The sequence below is a fragment of the Arachis hypogaea genome, chromosome 13 (genome assembly GCF_003086295.3).
Source record: "Arachis hypogaea cultivar Tifrunner chromosome 13, arahy.Tifrunner.gnm2.J5K5, whole genome shotgun sequence".
NCBI lineage: Eukaryota > Viridiplantae > Streptophyta > Magnoliopsida > Fabales > Fabaceae > Arachis > Arachis hypogaea.
Genome location: NC_092048.1, coordinates 19,640,426 through 19,660,353, shown reverse-complemented (window position 1 = coordinate 19,660,353; position 19,928 = coordinate 19,640,426). Strand labels below are relative to the sequence as shown.

Genomic DNA, 19,928 nt, shown 5'->3' with positions numbered 1-19,928 from the left:
TTTGCGATAAGTACCTCATAACAAGGTATTTTTATACTGTGTAACGTGACACCATAATTTTATATAAAGCTTTAGTTTTAGTTTTTTGTTTCACAACAAATGAATTGCTAAAACGTGACCACATATGTTACTTTCTAGTTACGTTTATGTTTGATATGTTCACTCTAAACGTTATATTTTCATAGATGGATGGTGAAAATATCGAGGATGCGAATGTAGAAGACAAAATGAACGTCATACCTGACTTAGGATTTCAAGTAAATCAAGTCACTTCTACTGACCTGTATCATTCTGAACCAATACAAATCTTAACTCGTATCAGGGAAGAGTTAGAAAAGAGACAACATATTTGTGTCACATCTCTTTCATATGTTACGGTGCATACGTTGTATTCTTTAGAATTTTTATCACAATATAGGCCTAGGAAAATCAGTTACGAAAACTTGAAAAGAGAAAATAGGCATACGCAGTTAATGACATAGTTACTGACGTCTGAAAAATACCGCGATGTCATACGTATAGGCCCTGAAGTGTTTAGGCAGTTATGTCAAAAGTTAAGAGGAACTGGTAGAGTAAAGGATTCAATTCGCTCTACCGTTGAAGAGCAAGTCGCTAAATTCTTACATATTATAGGGCATAATGTGAAAAATAGAACCATGTCTTTCTTCTTCCACCGCTCAGGGGAGACAATTAGTCGTCACTTTCACAATGTCTTACATGCTATTCTGTCGTTAGAGGGAGAGTCCTTCAAGCAACCATCTGGTGAAGATGTTCCTTATGAAATACATAATAATAGTCGATTCTATCTGTTTTTTAAGGTACTAACTCTTTTAATTTAGTTAGTGTCATTTATGAAATTATGTATGAAATAATTACAAAACTGTTATGTGAATATGTCAATATACTTTTGAAACAAGGACTGCATTGGAGCCATAGATGGAACTCATAGTCGTGTGAAGGTATCAAGGGTGGAAGTCCCTCGTTTTCGGGGAAGAAAAGATCATCCAACACAAAATATTTTAGCTGCCTGTGGGTTTGATATGAAATTCACGTATGTCTTGGCTGGTTGGGAAGGAACTGCCTCTGACTCTAGAATTTTGAAAGATGCTTTAAGTAGGGAACATCCACTTCGAATACCCGAAGGTTTGTGATAGTGTTATTTATGAGGTCGTTTAAATAAAGTTAAATTCATAGTCACAGTATATAATACTTTAATTTGTGTGTGTAACTGGTGTAGGAAAATATTATCTAGGCGATGCTGGATTTATGCTAAAGCCTGGGATACTGACACCATATAGAGGTGTTCGGTATCACTTGAAAGAGTATTCAGTACGTGAGCTACAAAATCCCAAAGAATTATTCAACCACCGACATTCTTCATTAAGAAATGTCACCGAAAGATGTTTCAGAGTTTTAAGGAAAAGATTCCCAATTATAGCCGGCGACACAGAACCTTATTATTCATTTGAAACTATGCGAGACATTTTTTTGGCATGTTGCATACTGCTTAACTTTTTAATGGGTGTCGATGTTGATCAGTCTATAATTGATGCGGTTGATCGAGAATTGCTACAAGAACAAAGCATAGATAGATCACAACCAAATCAACCACGTAATGAGGAATATAGGCATGCATCGTTGTTAAGAGATAACATTGCATTCGAAATGTGAAATGTGTATCAATCATTATAGGTGATTATGTTTCTTATATGTGAATATGTATATATATGGATGTATAGTTTCCACTCAGAATTATTTGATTGGATTTTTTATGGGATTGTTACAAGTTACATAATGCCGAATAAAGGAAATAAAACAGCAGAAGCCAATCAACCTTCAAAAGACAATTTAAGATGGTCTGATGATATGGATGAAGTTTTGCTAAATGCATTAGCAGAGAAAGCATCGAAAGGTAATAGGCATGATGGCTCGTGGACAACTGAAGCATATGCCAATGTTGTGAAGACTTTGAGCATAGCAATAGGCCCTCACATAACAAAGAATCACATAAAGAATAGAATGAAGACATTGAAAGATCATTTTGCTGAGACATATGACTTATTTCATCACTTAAGTAGATTTGCATGGAATCCTGTAACTAGAAAGTTTGAAGCTGAAGAGGAAGTGTGGCAAGACTTCATTAAGGTATCTTAAACTTTGCTGTTATTACTTATACTATTGATGAAGTTAGTCAACGAATAATTTCAACACTTGTTTATGTAGGAGAAATCACAAGCAGAAAAATGAAAAAAAAATACAAATTAAGTATTATGATACTTTGAAGGAGTTGTTCGGAGCTGATAGAGCTACTGGTAAAGGGGCTGCTACGTCACGAGAAAAGATTCAAGAAATTGCTAGAGATCACATTGATTTGAATGACTCATTTGAAAACGTTGGATTTTCTGACATAGATGTTGATATGGGATATGATACCCCAACATTTCCTGCTAATTTAGATTCACCAAGTGGTCTTCATAGTCAACCAAATCAATTAGGTGGGACTTCAACGTCAAGAGGAACAAAGCGTAAGTCTCCTATGAATGAGTTTTTGGAGGCACAATATGAGAAAGTTGCTGCTGTCAAAGAGGGTACTTATCTGTCTAGCAAGCTACATGACGTAGCTCAGAGGCAGGTTGAATCAGCTGAGAGACAAGCTTCTGTGGCTGAGAGGCAAGTTTCGGTTGCCGAAAAGCAAGTCTCGTTAATTGAAAGACAAGTTGCAATTGCTGAAAAAGGGTTGGCTATTATGCAACAAAGTAGGCCTCGCCTTTATAGCGAATCAGATGTATGGGATATGTTGACTGAATTGGGTCTGATAGGATCAGCTCGGATGCAGTGTTATCAGTTTTTATGTGAAAATGAGCAGAAAAAGCGCCAAATTTTTGGGATCCCACCTGAAATGAGATTGGATACTCTTTTTCATTTCATGACAGCTGCTGGTGTTCGCTTAGGAGATATGGTACTTTCATAAAATATTAACCATTACAGGTATAACTTTTATACGCACTTAATTTCTGATTAATTTGAGGTTATTGCTTTCATTAATTGATTATGTGTTTCTGAGTGTCATATACTATAGGTATATCTTCATGTATTTAAAGAAGATATCATTTTCTGTTTTATTTATGTTAACCATGGTTGAAAATCACTTTATGTATATATACTTTGAGATTGATTGGTTGTTTAAATAGAAAGACATCGATAAAATAGATTATCATGATCAACTCTGATCTTTGAATTAAGTTGTCTTTGTTGTATATGCTCGTGCAGGAATCATAACTTGAAAATGTTTGGGAACAAGAAATACACTGCTTAGTACAAGTAAAAATCGATCATGTGTTAATATTTTTGACTCGAAAAAATTTTATTTTTTTAAAGTAGATGGGTACAGATGGCTCAAGGCATGTAGAATTGATTTTTTGGAAGTAGGCGATGTCGCTGACCATGAAGAATTACCCTTTTGAAAAGTGTTGTCTGGTGATAAAATAGTACTCTTTAGGAGTTCTTTTGGTTATTACTTTTTTGATGTTTTGTTATATGTTTATTAAAATGTATATGATTTTTGGTGGCACGTACTTGAAAAGAAATACTACCAACTTTTGATAATATTTTATTTTGTAAATACAATTTAGTGAAACTTTTTTTTAAATATACTTAAGGAGATTAATGATGTAAAGTATGAGTAGTTTTTATTATTTTTTTACGAGATTATATATTTATATATTTTTAAAAAGAATAATACATATTTTTATTTATGACATTAAAAGATAATAGAAAAGAATGAATTCATAAAAATAAATTCAAAAAATTATTATTTTTAATGAAGAAAACACGTTAAAATTTTAAAATATAATTTAGATAATTTTTTTATTAGAAAAATAATTTAAATACATTGGTATATTATAATTTATATATAATATAAATAAGGGTATTAATGTAATTTCACTTAGTTATAATTTTCTCTCTTCTTACTTTTCCTTTCATCCAAACACAAGAAAAATTTTTTTCTATTTTCTTTCCATCCATTTTCTCTTCATCTAAACAACATAGAAGAAAATTAACTTTTCCTTTCATTTTCTTTCCTCTCATTTTCCATCTTCCATCCAAACAAAGTGTAAAATTTTATCTAGTAATAAACAATAAAATGAGATGTTTATTTTTTTTTCTCTAAATATAAATGATGCAGGAGCAAATAGAGTTAATAGGTTAATTATATTAGTTAATTATAATAAGGGAATACAAGTCCCATATTATTTAGAATAGTGAACTTTGTGTTATGTATTAGTCCCACATCGTTTAAGTTATGAAGGCTTTTCCTTCTCCCACTAGTATAAATAATTCATGTACCTTTTATTTATGAAATAGAAGTTGAAGTTGATTTTTGAATATGAAATAAGCTGTGTGTTTATTTTCCTGAGAGTAAGAGGTGCATCATTGACTTAGCTAACTAAGGTGGGTTTATGCCTATTTTTATCATAGTGGAGTTGCTAACCTCGCCAAAATTGGTGAATCTAAACTATATTACCATAGTAAGATTGTTAACTTCGCCAAAATTGATGGTCCAAGCGACGTCCCGGCGTCAATAAATGCAATAAACAATATAAAATGAGATATTTTTCTTCTTATTTGACTATAGATGCTTTTACTTAGTTTTATAAATTTGGTTCGATTTTTAAAATGACGTATTTTACCACCCCTAATCATCACTATCCAATAAGTTAGGAGAGAAATGCCGCTATCACTTCATGAATTCAACCCACAAGGACCAAATATCCCTTACTTGCCTTCATACAAAAGTTTTTCAATAAAATTATATGTTAGAATTTCAAGCAAAATCAAACCATATCCTACTAAGCAAGCCATCAAGAAAGAATATAATGGAGCTCTAAAGATAGCGCCAGGAGCCAAATGCTTTTACACTTATCATCAATCGCTATCTTTGGTTGGAAAAAATAATTACATGCATTCAATTTATTCTGTACATAGGTGTCGGAATTCGAAGAACTGGATAGTTAGGCAGTTATTTAGAGTGTGAAGGGGGACGCAATAATGAAACTTTTTAATTGGTGCCACTGATCGACAAGTCTTATAAGGAAAAAAAAGTAGCTATTCACTTTAAGTGCATATGCTAGCTCCCTTTGTTTTTATTGCATACAAAGTAGTTTTCGCATAAACAATTAAACATGCATGCAAAGGACAAGTAGTTATTCTCTGTATCTTTTATCAAAGATAACACGTCTCCAATAATACTAGATAGACTATGTTAAATTCCCCGCCCTATTTATTGTCCATTTTCATGTTTCTTAATTATTGATGACTTTAGAGTGGAAATTGTGCTGCTTATAGCAGCTGTCTGCTTTTATTAATGTGGGCGTAAGTAAATATTCTCCTACCAAACCTACATATTCTAGCCATGAGAAAGCATACATTAATTATTTTCAATGTTTTTTCATTCTAGTTATTAAAATTTTGGGTAAAAAACACAAATAAACCAATGGAGGATAGTTATTACATGAATAAGCCAAATTGAAGATTGATTCACGAATGAGCCAAAGTATATTTATATGTAATTCGAACCTATTTGGTTCGAACTCCAATTGCATATAAATCGAACATATTTAGTTCGAACTGGGCTATCACATAATTCGAACCTAATTAGTTCACTAAGGAATAAGTGTGAATATGTTACGTGCATGGGATTGTAATTGAAATGAAACAAATTTAAATTAGAATTTAATTTTCTTTAATTAAATTGAAATAAGGATAAAATTAACACAAAATAAAATGTTGAAAGTAAATCTAAACGGAATGAAATTTAACATTAAAAAATTAAGACAATTAAAGATATAAAGTATATTTTTCTCTTACAAAATTTGTAAACCAATTATTAAAAAAAAGTTAAAAAGGATTCGATTTATATGCAATTGGAGTTCGAACCAAATAAATTCGAATTACATATAAGTATGCTTTGGCTCATTCATGAATCAATCTTCAATTTGGCTTATTCATGTAATAACTATTCTCCATTGGTTTATTTGTGTTTTTTACCCTAAAATTTTGATAATATTATATGACTAAATCATTTTAATAATTAAATTTAACTAAATTGATTAATAATTTTTAGTTGAAGAAGAAGAATAAGAGACATAAAAAAAAGACTTGATTAAATTTAATTATAAAAATAATTTATTTACCTAATATTTCTCTTAAACATTTTATATAATATTTATTAAATGAAGCAATATATATTATCATAGCTTGTTAAGTTTATGATGAATTGATTAATTAAGGCCCAATAAAAAACTGAAAATTTAAAAAGAACAAATGCAATAAGTACTCTATATATTTCTCTGACTAAAATTCCTAATAATTTTATCCTTTCTAAATTTTGTTATCAAAATTTTCTGTTTTTTCCTTTTATATATATATATATATCATCGGTTGTCACCATGATATTATTTATTATTTTTTTCAGTGATGACTTGGAGGTCTTAAAGTCCCGCTAGTCCGCTACCACGTTCCAAAAAAAAAATCTAAAACAGTGACAAATTAAAAAATAATATATTTTGACAAAAAAAAAAAAGCCACATCCAATTTAAAATCTTAACACTAAATTAATGTGTCGTTCACTTTATAATTACTTATCGCTTCCCTTTTTTTTCCAATGTGAGATTAATATTTTAATTTGGCCATTGGTGTCTGTTGCAACGTAACCCGTAGTTAATTTACATAAATGAGTATGAGAGTATGATGTGATGCATTTAGTTCTTAATTACTGGTACTAGTTGAATGAGTAGTAATGATTAGCATCTAACAAGTTAATTAAATTATTAAATGGAAGTAGAGAATGAATGAAGGAGGAGGCAGTTATAGTGAAGAAGGGCGTGGTACATGCATGCGTGTATTCAGTACACACAGGACACAGCTGTACTACGTCCCCGCCTTTGCTGGAATGTTGCCTCTCCTTTCACGTTTTTCAACAATCTCGTCTTTCAATATTCATGCTATATCTCTACTTCCACCTTTCTTCGGAACTTTAGCATTTATAGTAGTATTTGGAATTTTGGATTCTCTGCATATATAAAGACATATTAGATATATAAATACATAATAATTAATTTTAATAATTAATCCGATCACCTTATATAACTCGGCGTTAATTATTATTTATTTTTTACTTGTAACTGACACTTTTATTACCGACTTAATGACCATTATTTTAATCTTAATGACCAAACGGTCATAACATGAATATCATTTATCAATTCTATGCCTATAAAAAGAACTTTCTATATCTAATCTCAGGAGACAACATGATAAGTTCTATTAGGGGTGGCAAAGCGGGCTGGCCCGCCCCAACCCGCCCCGCCCCGCCAAGGCCCGCCTCATAAACGGGGCGGGCCGGCCCGTCCCGCCAACTAAAATGGGTTCAAAATGCTAGCCCACCCCACTTTATGGCGGATTGGCGGGTTGGCGGGCTAGCCCGCTTGATTCTTTTTTTTTTTTTTGAAAAAAAAATTCATTAAATTTAACCAAAAAATAATAATTAAAAAATCAAATACAAATAAAAATAGTCAAATTATAATATAATTTTTTTACTATTTTTTTTTTAAATTTTTAACTTCAATAAAATTGTTCAAAATAATATTTGTCAATAGAATCATCCTTATTTTAAAAAACAAGTCACATAATTTGAGCATATATACGAAATTGTAGAATAAAATAAATAAAGTTAATAACTAAAAGAAGAATAAAAATAAAAAATGAAAAAAAGGTGTTTAAAAATTCTATAATTATTAATTTTATAATAGTAATCACTCTTTTATTTAATAAAAAATAAAAAATAAATAAAAATCTTCGGCCCGGCGGACCGGCCCGCCCCGCCCCGCCAAAACCCGCCAATTTGGCGGTGCGGGTTTGGCGGGTTTTTTTAATTTGGCGGGTTCCAAATCCTAGCCCGACCCGCCTTTTTTAGCGGGTTTAGCAGATCGGCCCGACGGGCTCGACCCGTTTTGCCACCCCTAAGTTCTATAAGTTCTATATCATGTCTTACATTTTATATTCATAGAATTATTACACACAACACATGATAACTTCTATTTCATATCTTACATTCTATATTCATAGAATTATTCTTATACCTCTTAAATATAAGACCCAGAATCTTTGAAAAGTCTTATTATGATCAAGTCTCAAATCCTACAGTTATTTATAGCCTTAATTTCAGAGATTATTTTATTAAAGATAATTAAGGCAAGTTTTGATTTATTGGATTTGAGATAAGTTATGATTATTATCCAATTTTATAATTATTGAATTATTTTCTATATTTAAAGTATAAGGTTGATAGTTATGAAATAATAAGGATTTTGTATGATTTGGATTAGATAAGTAATATTTTAAATATTATTACTGCTATTTTAGAAAATGAAGAAATTAAGTATATTATTTCTAATTTTTAGATTTAGGCATTTTATTGAAAATAATTTGTGAAATTGGTGAGCAAATAGTATTTTCTATATATAATTAGTGTTGGATTTAATTTGGGTTTCAATTACTACATTATTCCCAATTTCATCTGAAATTACTAAAATGCCCCTAACCCTAATTTTTGAAATGAAACCCTAACCCTAAAACCATAACCCATGACCCGGTTTCCTCACAACTGCTACAGCCCCTCCCTTCTAACAGCAGCCGCCCTTGTTTCCCCTTCCTAACAAAACATACGGCACAGAGAAAGAAACAGAAAGAAAGAGGAATCTGAGGGGGAGTAGAGGAGATCGGAGAAGAAAGGGGGAAGGAGGCCACGTTGCTGTCGCTACCCAATCCGCGCCGCCATCGCTGTCCGTCCATGGAGCCATCTGGCGCGCCTCTATCACCGAGAGGAGGGAGAAGGCACGATGCTGAGGAGTAGCACCCAGTCCCTGTCGCGTCGCGTCGCGTCGCACGCAGGAGGGTCACCGGGGGAGAGCGACGCCGAAGAGAGAGAGAGGCCGAACGTAGGGTCTTCGTCGTCACTCGCGCCGCTGACTAGCTCGCCGCCGCTGTTGTGGTGTTCGCGCCGCCGCTTCTGCCCTTGCCGTCATCGTCACCATCAGTGGAAGAGAGAGAGAGAGATCGAGTCGGAGACTGGAGAGACGTGGTCTGAGCTGCTGCTGCCTCCGTCGCGATTGGTTCGCCGGCGCCACTGCTGGGGGTCGTCGCCGGTCTACGCGTCGCCGTTGTGCTCCTTGCTGCAATGCCGCCGCTGTGTGCCGGCGAGAGGTAAGCCGCCGGATCGTACAGAGGAGAGGAGACATAACCGCGCCCAGACACCGCCGTTTCTGCCGCCAAGAAACCTCGTTGTGCCTCTGGTTGCCGGGAAACAGTGTGGTTGCTGCAGGAGGTCGCCACCGGAGCTGCTGCTCCATTCTTCCGGTAAGGGTTTCAATTGTGGTTTCTGTCGTTTTTGAATTCCGGGAATACTATAGTCACTACGTGTTGGCTTCAGTTGTCGTGATTGGAATTCGTCGCCGCAGCCGCTTGAGGTGGCTGCCGGGCTGCCGCCAAACCGGTTCGGAGACCGCCGCTGTTCCGATTTAGCTGTTCCTTCTTCGGTTCGGTAAGCGTTTCGATTTGAAAGCCCTTTTGTTACTGTTCTGTAATCTCACGCTGAGATTTATGGCGTTAATTGCTATAAGATTGAGTTTCGGTTGTTGTATGTTGCGATTAGAGTTGTTGAGACTGTTGCGAAAGTGGCTTGGAGCTGAGATTTTGGTTGCCGTCAGTTCGGGTCGAGGCGGAAAGGACTCTGTGAGGCGTTTGGGTTATGGAATTGCGTTTTGAGGTAGGGGCGCTTTTCGAAAACTATATTTTGTATATTGGAATTATTACATATGGGTACTGATGTGAGGATGTGTATTTGGTGATTGTATCAGTCCTATGTATTGTTTGATTGTTTTGTATGATTATGGGTGTTGGTTTAACTCGACTGTTGTGTGGCCTTGTGAAACGAAAAGCTTTTGAAATTGATTCTTTTAAAGCTTTGAGATCGAGTTTAATTCGTTGGAAATTGATTTGAGTTGAATGAATTTTCTTGAGAATGTAAAAAAATAGAATACACTCTTGAATTCAGCCTGGCTTGCTTTAATGATCTGATTTGATAAATGACTATTGCTGAACCGTTTCTTTGAAACTTTAGAAATGAGTTTATTCGGCTGATAATGATTTGATTTTTAAAACGGTTTTCTTGGAATATGGAATTGAGATGGTTGTTGGATTTGGCTTGCCTTGAACTGATTTTGGATTTTGGGCTGTTGAAAAGGATTGTGGAACGGTTTAGTTGGGACCCGAACCGGGTGGCAAAGTCCAAGTTTTAGGGGAGGTGCTGCTGAAATTTCTATAAAATCCGAGTCTTTATTGAAATGTTGTTTGGAGAATGATGAATTAAAGACTTCTACTATTTTATTTGAATTATCAAGAAAAGGATGATTCATGCTTTTGAAATGAGTTAGTAAAAGGGGAAATTGTAATTTAGTCTTGCTTCTTAAGAAAGGCATTGTATCTCTTTCAAGAGAAAGTTATTTAGGTGAAACTTGTGTTTTAAAGCTGTTTGAACGTGAAAAGGGTTTATGCCTTTGAATTTGACTTGGGGGTTTCAATTAAAGAAGTTTCAATGGCTTTGAAAGAACTTGAATGTCTATTGACAAGTTTCATTTTGAAATGTTTGAGAAAGGTTTTAAGTGCTCCTTGAATTCTGAACTTTTGCAAGACTAAAACAATTTTGAACAGTTGAAATGCTTTAGAATTTATCATGGGGGTTGAAGCTGGTTTTACCTAGGTAAAGGAAACGGCTTTGAAAGAAGTAAATGATTACGTGACTCGGTTTGGCTTAGATCCTATTTTATTACTCAAATCGGAAAGCCAATGTTTTAATGATTTTAAATGAATTTGGCGAAATGAGTTATGTTATTCTCCTCTAAAGACTTGGGACTCTGCCGAGAAACTTTTATTATAAAATCCCATTGTTGGATGGGTGATTTTGAATATCTCAAAGAGGCTTTTAACTTACCATGATTATGGAAGTTTTGGAAAGAGGATGCCGAGAGTGGCATTGTTTTTAAAAGGGGAATTTACCTTGAGTAAAAGTGTCTTATGAGCCTGAGATGATTTGAGAAATGAGATCTTTAAAGCCAAGGCTGAAAAGAGTTGAAACTTGATTTCAAAGTGAAATGAATTGAGAAAGTGATTTATGGCTTAAATGCCGATTTCATGAATTTGATGATTTTGAATGTGGAAGTGCTGTTTTATCGTGAGCCGGAATGGCTGTGTATGATTTATGAATATTGGCTGGTTCTGGATTGAACCGTGAGCCGGAATGGCTGTGTATGATTTATCAATATTGGCTGGTTCTGGATTGAACCGTGAGCCGGGTGGCTAAGATGGATGTTGATCCATGGCTGAGAATGAATGCATATATGCTGAGATATTGATAATTGTGATTTTGCACTTCCACTATCTGAGATACGAGTTTCCCTGGGTAGTAGCAGTGGCTAGCCACCACGTGCTCCAGGTTGAGACTTGATACTCTGTTGACCCTATGTCGTAAGTGTGGCCGGGCACTGTGAAAGGCCCGGATGAGCTCGCCCCCATAAATATTCACCAGTGATGGTGATGGATAAATATTCACCAGTGAGGGTGATGGATATGGATCATGATTATGATCAAGTTTATGATGAGTATAACTCGAGTTGGGGATGCACGACAGAGGGACAGTCCAATGGTTAGCTACCAGGACTTGTCGGGTTGGCTCTATAACCGACAGATGATATCATCAGCCACTAGGGACAGGCATGCATCATATGCATTTGTGTGACATTGGTTGGGTGTGCATATTATACTTGGTTTGCCTATGTGATTAATTGCTAACTGTTCTACTTGTAATAACTGTTTGTTTGTGCTTGAACTTCCTATCTGTGTTTGCATCTGGGACTCTGTTGGATTGTGGTGATTGGTTGATGGTTGGATTGTTTGGGCCTAGGGCCGTGGTTGAAATGAGATGGATCGATGGTTGGTTTTGGTTTTGTGTGTTTCTGATTTGGAAAAATATGAAAGGCTATTTTGTTTCAGCATAGATAAACCGTTTTGATAGGCTTTTGAGTTTTTGAGGATTGAACGGTTCCTCTTTTAGAAAAGATTTCCAACTTTACTTTTATTGTAAACTGTTGTTTTTGAAAAGAGGCATAAGATGGTTATTAATCACCGGTGCGGTTATCTTCACGTATCCTATTACAGTAATTCCTTAAAACCCTCTACTGAGAACCCTTTCGAGGATGATGTTCTCACCCCCCTACATTTTTCCCCTTTCAGGATATGGCGCAGAAGTTACGAAGAGCTTATTTAATTGTTGTTGTGATACTCTGTATTGTTTTAGTTATGGTTATTGTACCCTCGCCTTTATCTTGATATAATCTGTAAGAGGGATAGGAATTGTTTTGGATTATGTTTGTAATATTAATTATATATATATATATATATATATATATATATATATTTGTATATATATATGGATGTACTCTTTCTGAGTTTTGTAAGTTGTATGGTATTTATGGATGTATGTTATCGGATGAAAGTATCCTTAGGAGCGGTATTGCGGTTTAAAGTTTCAAACAGGCTCATATTTTAGTATTAAATAGTATAAAAGTCGTCGTAATGTCTGAGCTATCAGAGTAGCGCAGTCGGAAGCGTGAGATTTGGTAGTTAGGGTGTTACATTATGGTATCAGAGCAGTTCTTCCTGTAGAGCCTGAGGAATGGACTGACTATGCTTCAATTGCATACTCTGAGCGTTTGTCATGTATTAGGCCTTGTCGAATGACGAGAATTAGAGCTTTATGCACATGACGATCTATTGATTAACGCCATTAGTCTTGCGTTGCATAATTCCTGATATTAAGTTTGGCCGGCTTAATACTAGTGAATTATGTATATGAAAAGCATTGATGGGTTATCATAGATGATATACGAGTTTTGAGTAAAACGAATCGCGGGTCTTGGGGACGTTGGAAACTATTTCTCGAGGCTATTCAGTTGTGTGTCTTGAATTCTGTTCGAGTCTACTTGTTCTTTCATATCCTAACTTGAAGTTCTTGTTTGCTAATCCCCTTAAAAAGTAGTTTGATGTTCCACTCTATTCCTCTATCCACATGCATTCTTGTTTGATCTCAGTTGCATATGCTTGTTTGGAATCCTTGATGCATCTGTCTTCCTCTGTTTGAGTTCTTCTTGATCCAAGTATTCTTTGATATAGTCTTGAACTTGTCTTAATGTGCTGTGACTTTTAACTCTGGGTTCCGAGTTCATTCTTAGAGAACTTGTTGATTCAGTTTTCCTCTTATTTGACAGTGATTACAGCTAATTTTGAGATTTTTATAAAAAATTGCTATTGATTAGATATATATACTTATCTATATATGAAAATTTGAGATTTCTTATACAGTTTAACAACTATTCATCTCTAATACCTCTCCTGTACTTTTACTGGTTTATGGATCTGCATTTACTTTAAATTACAATTTGATTTTCTAGTAATTTTACTATAGTTCCAATAGACATCTTTATTTGATTGTGTATTTGGATATTTTCCGAAATCCTGGAAAGGAAGAATTTTTCGCTTTTATTCCGGTTGAGTTTCGTTTGATAAACTTCACTTAATTCATTTTGATTTGAGTCTGATTTAGCATACTACATGGTTTATGCTATTGTTGTTCTTTTGAAAACGTTGGACTCATAGCTTTCTTCCTATGAACAGGCTAAATTCTCTATTTAACCTTTCATCCCTATGAATGTCATACTTTACTTTATTTTTGACTAATCTTTTACATTTTGTGAACATTACCATTGATCTTGGTTTGTCCTCTCTTGTGAATCTCACCCTTATGAGGGTCAGTTTAATTCGTTTCAAGTTAGTGCATTGTTTATTCTCCCATTATCTCTACAAGAGTTTTTAGTCAAAGATTTATCATTGAGAAATTACAAATAATTGAGTGGTCTTTTTCTATGACTTTTGTATTCTTTTGGATCAATTGAAAGCTTATTTGATGACTCATGCCTAGTGAATCTTGTTTGAACTACTTTGGTTTAAGATCCTTTCTTGTATGGCTTGACTCCCTTTTAGTACATCTTAAACTTCTTGAATGTTCTTCTGAGATGGTGATTTTAAGAACACTTTTGGAGTCTTGTTTTGAACTTTTTAAAGAAGTTTTGAATTCTCTTTGAAGAAATATTGAACGAAATTTATTTTCTGTTGCTTGATTGAGATTGAAACCATCGTTCAATTTTGACAAAGTTAATTTAAAGTTGGCATGTGTTATTTTAAATGAGGTTTTGGAAAGCTCCCTTGTTTAGTGGAAATTGGTTTGTTCTAATGCACCACTTATTTCCTTTGCCAAATTGAAAGCAAATTTTTACCTCGAAATTTCTTTTCTAAAAAGAGTTTGACTTCCTCTTTCACCCTTGCTATGAATGTTATACACGCTTGTTTGAATATGAACTTTGGGAATTTTTTAACAAGCATTTGATTTCACTTCCGAGTTTTTATGAACTGCTTTTGGTTAAGTTGTGCATCTAATTATCCTTCTAAAATATTTGAGGAAATATTTTAGCTCTTAGCCAAAGTTGTGTGCATTTGTTTTTGGAACTCTACAAAATCTACTTCAACATGAAATTGTATTGAAGTAAAGCCACATTTATGCTTTTGTTACTCTCTTGAAGGATATTTGTTGCTTAACTTTTCTTTTAGACTGTGAGGTGATTTTCCTGTAAGATTTTGATTCTTTTAAGAACAATGTACTCAGAAGTACTTTTAATTATGTTCTTGAGTTTTGTGAGCCTTGCCTTGGGTTTGAGATATTCTCTTTTGTGAACCTCATACTTCTTCGACTCAGCTTGAATTTTTTCAAACTGATGCAATGATTTTCTTCTTATTGATCCTATTGAACTTCTTCGATCCAAGGGTCATCTTTGAAGTTGTCAATTGAGTTGAGTCTAGCAAACTTCATTGCTTGAGAGTCCTTGTTTATCTGGACCTAGATACATTCTCCCAAATCTTTGAGTATTATCCTTGACATTTGACTCTCCTTTCTAAAGTCTTGTATCCTTCTTCTGAGTAGACTCGAGAATTATTTTGATATCACGTGTGACTTGTAGACGTAGTAACGCGATGCGTTAGTTCTTTAAGGCGTGATATGTGTATACGGAAGTTGAAGCGGTAGGTGTGCAACGTTATGAGTTGTGCGTGTTTTGCTCCTTGCGGACGGGTTTGCGGTTGTAAGGCTTGTGATCGAGTATGGGATTGTAAAGTGCTTGATGGAGTTGGAAAGTTGAAACCTTGAGGTTGATATGAGATTAGTGTGCGGATATTGAGCACATCGTTTTAACTCCATCCTGTTTTATAGCCTTTGATACTTTGCCATACTATCACATGATTGACCCATGTTATCCTTTGCATTGAGCCTACCTTGTAACGTTTACTTTGCAATCACACTCCTACCTTTACATCCTTATGCTTATGACAATCAAAGTATTTGAAAATCGTATATATGATTATATTGAGATATTTTTGCTTATTCCTTAAATGTGTTCAAGGGTGAACTGTTATGGAATTTCTTTCATTTTGTATCAATTTTCGAGGGCGAAAATTTTTATAAGGTGGGTAGAATATAAGACCCAGAATCTTTAAAAAGTCTTATTATGATCAAGTCTCAAATCCTACAGTTATTTATAGCCTTAATTTCAGAGATTATTTTATTAAAGATAATTAAGGCAAGTTTTGATTTATTGGATTTGAGATAAGTTATGATTATTATCCAATTTTATAATTATTGAATTATTTTCTATATTTAAAGTATAAGGTTGATAGTTATGAAATAATAAGGATTTTGTATGATTTGGATTAGATAAGTAATATTTTAAATATTATTACTGCTATTTTGGAAAATGAAGAAATTAAGTATATTATTTCTAATTTTTAGATTTGAGCATTTTATTGAAAATAATTTGTGAAATTGGTGAGCAAATAGTATTTTCTATATATAATTAGTGTTGGATTTAATTTGGGTTTCAATTACTACATTATTCCCAATTTCATCTGAAATTACTAAAATGCCCCTAACCCTAATTTTTGAAATGAAACCCTAACCCTAAAACCATAACCCATGACCTGGTTTCCTCACAACTGCTACAGCCCCTCCCTTCTAACAGCAGCCGCCCTTGTTTCCCCTTCCTAACAAAACATACGGCACAGAGAAAGAAACAGAAAGAAAGAGGAATCTGAGGGGGAGTAGAGGAGATCGGAGAAGAAAGGGGGAAGGAGGCCACATTGCTGTCGCTACCCAATCCGTGCCGCCATCGCTGTCCATCCATGGAGCCATCTGGCGCGCCTCTGTCACCGAGAGGAGGGAGAAGGCGCGATGCTGAGGAGTAGCACCCAGTCCCTGTCGCGTCGCGTCGCGTCGCACGCAGGAGGGTCACCGGGGGAGAGCGACGCCGAAGAGAGAGAGAGGCCGAACGTAGGGTCTTCGTCGTCACTCGCGCCGCTGACTAGCTCGCCGCCGCTGTTGTGGTGTTTGCGCCGCCGCTTCTGCCCTTGCCGTCATCGTCACCATCGGTGGAAGAGAGAGAGAGAGAGAGATCGCGTCGGAGACTGGAGAGACGTGGTCTGAGCTGCTGCTGCCTCCGTCGCGATTGGTTCGCCGGCGCCACTGCTGGGGGTCGTCGCTGGTCTACGCGTCGCCGTTGTGCTCCTTGCTGCAATGCCGCCGCTGTTTGCCGGCGAGAGGTAAGCCGCCGGATCGTACAGAGGAGAGGAGGCATAACCGCGCCCAGACACCGCCGTTTCTGCCGCCAAGAAACCTCGTTGTGCCTCTGGTTGCCGGGAAACAGTGTGGTTGCTGCAGGAGGTCGCCACCGGAGCTGCTGCTCCATTCTTCCGGTAAGGGTTTCAATTGTGGTTTCTGTCCTTTTTGAATTCCGGGAATACTATAGTCACTACGTGTTGGCTTCAGTTGTCGTGATTGGAATTCGTCGCCGCAGCCGCTTGAGGTGGCTGCCGGGCTGCCGCCGAACCGGTTCGGAGACCGCCGCTGTTCCGGTTTAGCCGTTTCTTCTTCGGTTCGATAAGCGTTTCGATTTGAAAGCCCTTTTGTTACTGTTCTGTAATCTCACGCTGAGATTTATGGCGTTAATTGCTATAAAATTGAGTTTCGGTTGTTGTATGTTGCGATTAGAGTTGTTGAGACTGTTGCGAAAGTGGCTTGGAGCTGAGATTTTGTTTGCCGTCAGTTCGGGTCGAGGCGGAAAGGACTCTGTGAGGCGTTTGGATTATGGAATTGTGTTTTGAGGTAGGGGCGCTTTTCGAAAACTATATTTTGTATATTGGAATTATTACATATGGGTACTGATGTGAGGATGTGTATTTGGTGATTGTATCAGTCCTATGTATTGTTTGGTTGTTTTGTATGATTATGGGTGTTGGTTTAACTCGACTGTTGTGTGGCCCTATGAAACAAAATGCTTTTGAAATTGATTCTTTTAAAGCTTTGAGATCGAGTTTAATTCGTTGGAAATCGATTTGAGTTGAATGGATTTTCTTGAGAATGTAAAAAAATAGAATACACTCTTGAATTCAGCCTGGCTTGCTTTAATGATCTGGTTTGATAAATGACTATTGCTGAACCGTTTCTTTGAAACTTTAGAAATGAGTTTATTCGGCTGATAATGATTTGATTTTTGAAACAGTTTTCTTGGAATATGGAATTGAGATGGTTGTTGGATTTGGCTTGCCTTGAACTGATTTTGGATTTTGGGCTGTTGAAAAGGATTGTGGAACGGTTTAGTTGGGACCCGAACCGGGTGGCAAAGTCCAAGTTTTAGGGGAGGTGCTGCTGAAATTTCTATAAAATCCGAGTCTTTATTGAAATGTTGTTTGGAGAATGATGAATTAAAGACTTCTACTATTTTATTTGAATTATCAAGAAAAGGATGATTCATGCTTTTGAAATGAGTTAGTAAAAGGGGAAATTGTAATTTAGTCTTGCTTCTTAAGAAAGGCATTGTATCTCTTTCAAGAGAAAGTTATTTAGGTGAAACTTGTGTTTTAAAGCTGTTTGAACGTGAAAAGGGTTTATGCCTTTGAATTTGACTTGGGGGTTTCAATTAAAGAAGTTTCAATGGCTTTGAAAGAACTTGAATGTCTATTGACAAGTTTCATTTTGAAATGTTTGAGAAAGGTTTTAAGTGCTCCTTGAATTCTGAACTTTTGCAAGACTAAAACAATTTTGAACAGTTGAAATGCTTTAGAATTTATCATGGGGGTTGAAGCTGGTTTTACCTAGGTAAAGGAAACGGCTTTGAAAGAAGTAAATGATTACGTGACTCGGTTTGGCTTAGATCCTATTTTATTACTCAAATCGGAAAGCCAATGTTTTAATGATTTTAAATGAATTTGGCGAAATGAGTTATGTTATTCTCCTCTAAAGACTTGGGACTCTGCCGAGAAACTTTTATTATAAAATCCCATTGTTGGATGGGTGATTTTGAATATCTCAAAGAGGCTTTTAACTTACCATGATTATGGAAGTTTTGGAAAGAGGATGCCGAGAGTGGCATTGTTTTTAAAAGGGGAATTTACCTTGAGTAAAAGTGTCTTATGAGCCTGAGATGATTTGAGAAATGAGATCTTTAAAGCCAAGGCTGAAAAGAGTTGAAACTTGATTTCAAAGTGAAATGAATTGAGAAAGTGATTTATGGCTTAAATGCCGATTTCATGAATTTGATGATTTTGAATGTGGAAGTGCTGTTTTATCGTGAGCCGGAATGGCTGTGTATGATTTATGAATATTGGCTGGTTCTGGATTGAACCGTGAGCCAGAATGGCTATGTATGATTTATCAATATTGGCTGGTTCTGGATTGAACCGTGAGCCGGGTGGCTAAGATGGATGTTGATCCATGGCTGAGAATGAATGCATATATGCTGAGATATTGATAATTGTGATTTTGCACTTCCACTATCTGAGATACGAGTTTCCCTGGGTAGTAGCAGTGGCTAGCCACCACGTGCTCCAAGTTGAGACTTGATACTCTGTTGACCCTATGTCGTAAGTGTGGCCGGGTACTGTGAAAGGCCCGGATGAGCTCGCCCCCATAAATATTCACCAGTGATGGTGATGGATAAATATTCACCAGTGAGGGTGATGGATATGGATCATGATTATGATCAAGTTTATGATGAGTATAACTCGAGTTGGGGATGCACGACAGAGGGACAGTCCAATGGTTAGCTACCAGGACTTGTCGGGTTGGCTCTATAACCGACAGATGATATCATCAGCCACTAGGGACAGGCATGCATCATATGCATTTGTGTGACATTGGTTGGGTGTGCATATTATACTTGGTTTGCCTATGTGATTAATTGCTAACTGTTCTACTTGTAATAACTGTTTGTTTGTGCTTGAACTTCCTATCTGTGTTTGCATCTGGGATTCTGTTGGATTGTGGTGATTGGTTGATGGTTGGATTGTTTGGGCCTAGGGCCGTGGTTGAAATGAGATGGATCGATGGTTGGTTTCGGTTTTGTGTGTTTCTGATTTGGAAAAATATGAAAGGCTATTTTGTTTCAGCATAGATAAACCGTTTTGATAGGCTTTTGAGTTTTTGAGGATTGAACGGTTCCTCTTTTAGAAAAGATTTCCAACTTTACTTTTATTGTAAACTGTTGTTTTTGAAAAGAGGCATAAGATGGTTATTAATCACCGGTGCAGTTATCTTCACGTATCCTATTACAGTAATTCCTAAAAACCCTCTACTGAGAACTCTTTCGAGGATGATGTTCTCACCCCCCTACATTTTTTCCCTTTCAAGATATGGCGCAGAAGTTACGAAGAGCTTA

At 35.9% G+C, this 19,928-nt stretch overlaps 1 protein-coding gene across 1 annotated transcript; it reads left to right on the top strand.

Moving 5' to 3' along the window:
- Positions 1-656: 656 nt before the first annotated feature.
- LOC140177471 (protein ALP1-like) lies at positions 657-1,671 on the top strand. Its single transcript, XM_072210583.1, has 3 exons — positions 657-818; positions 918-1,143; positions 1,238-1,671. The coding sequence occupies exons 1-3, from the start codon at positions 657-659 to the stop codon at positions 1,669-1,671; spliced, it is 822 nt and encodes a 273-aa protein (XP_072066684.1).
- Positions 1,672-19,928: the final 18,257 nt, after the last annotated feature.

Coding starts and splice junctions, on each gene's coding strand:
- LOC140177471 (XM_072210583.1), top strand. CDS start 657: ATGTCTTTCTTCTTCCACCGCTCAGGGGAGACAATTAGTCGTCACTTT. Junction 819..917: donor GATTCTATCTGTTTTTTAAG/GTACTAACTCTT, acceptor TTTTGAAACAAG/GACTGCATTGGAGCCATAGA. Junction 1,144..1,237: donor TCCACTTCGAATACCCGAAG/GTTTGTGATAGT, acceptor TAACTGGTGTAG/GAAAATATTATCTAGGCGAT.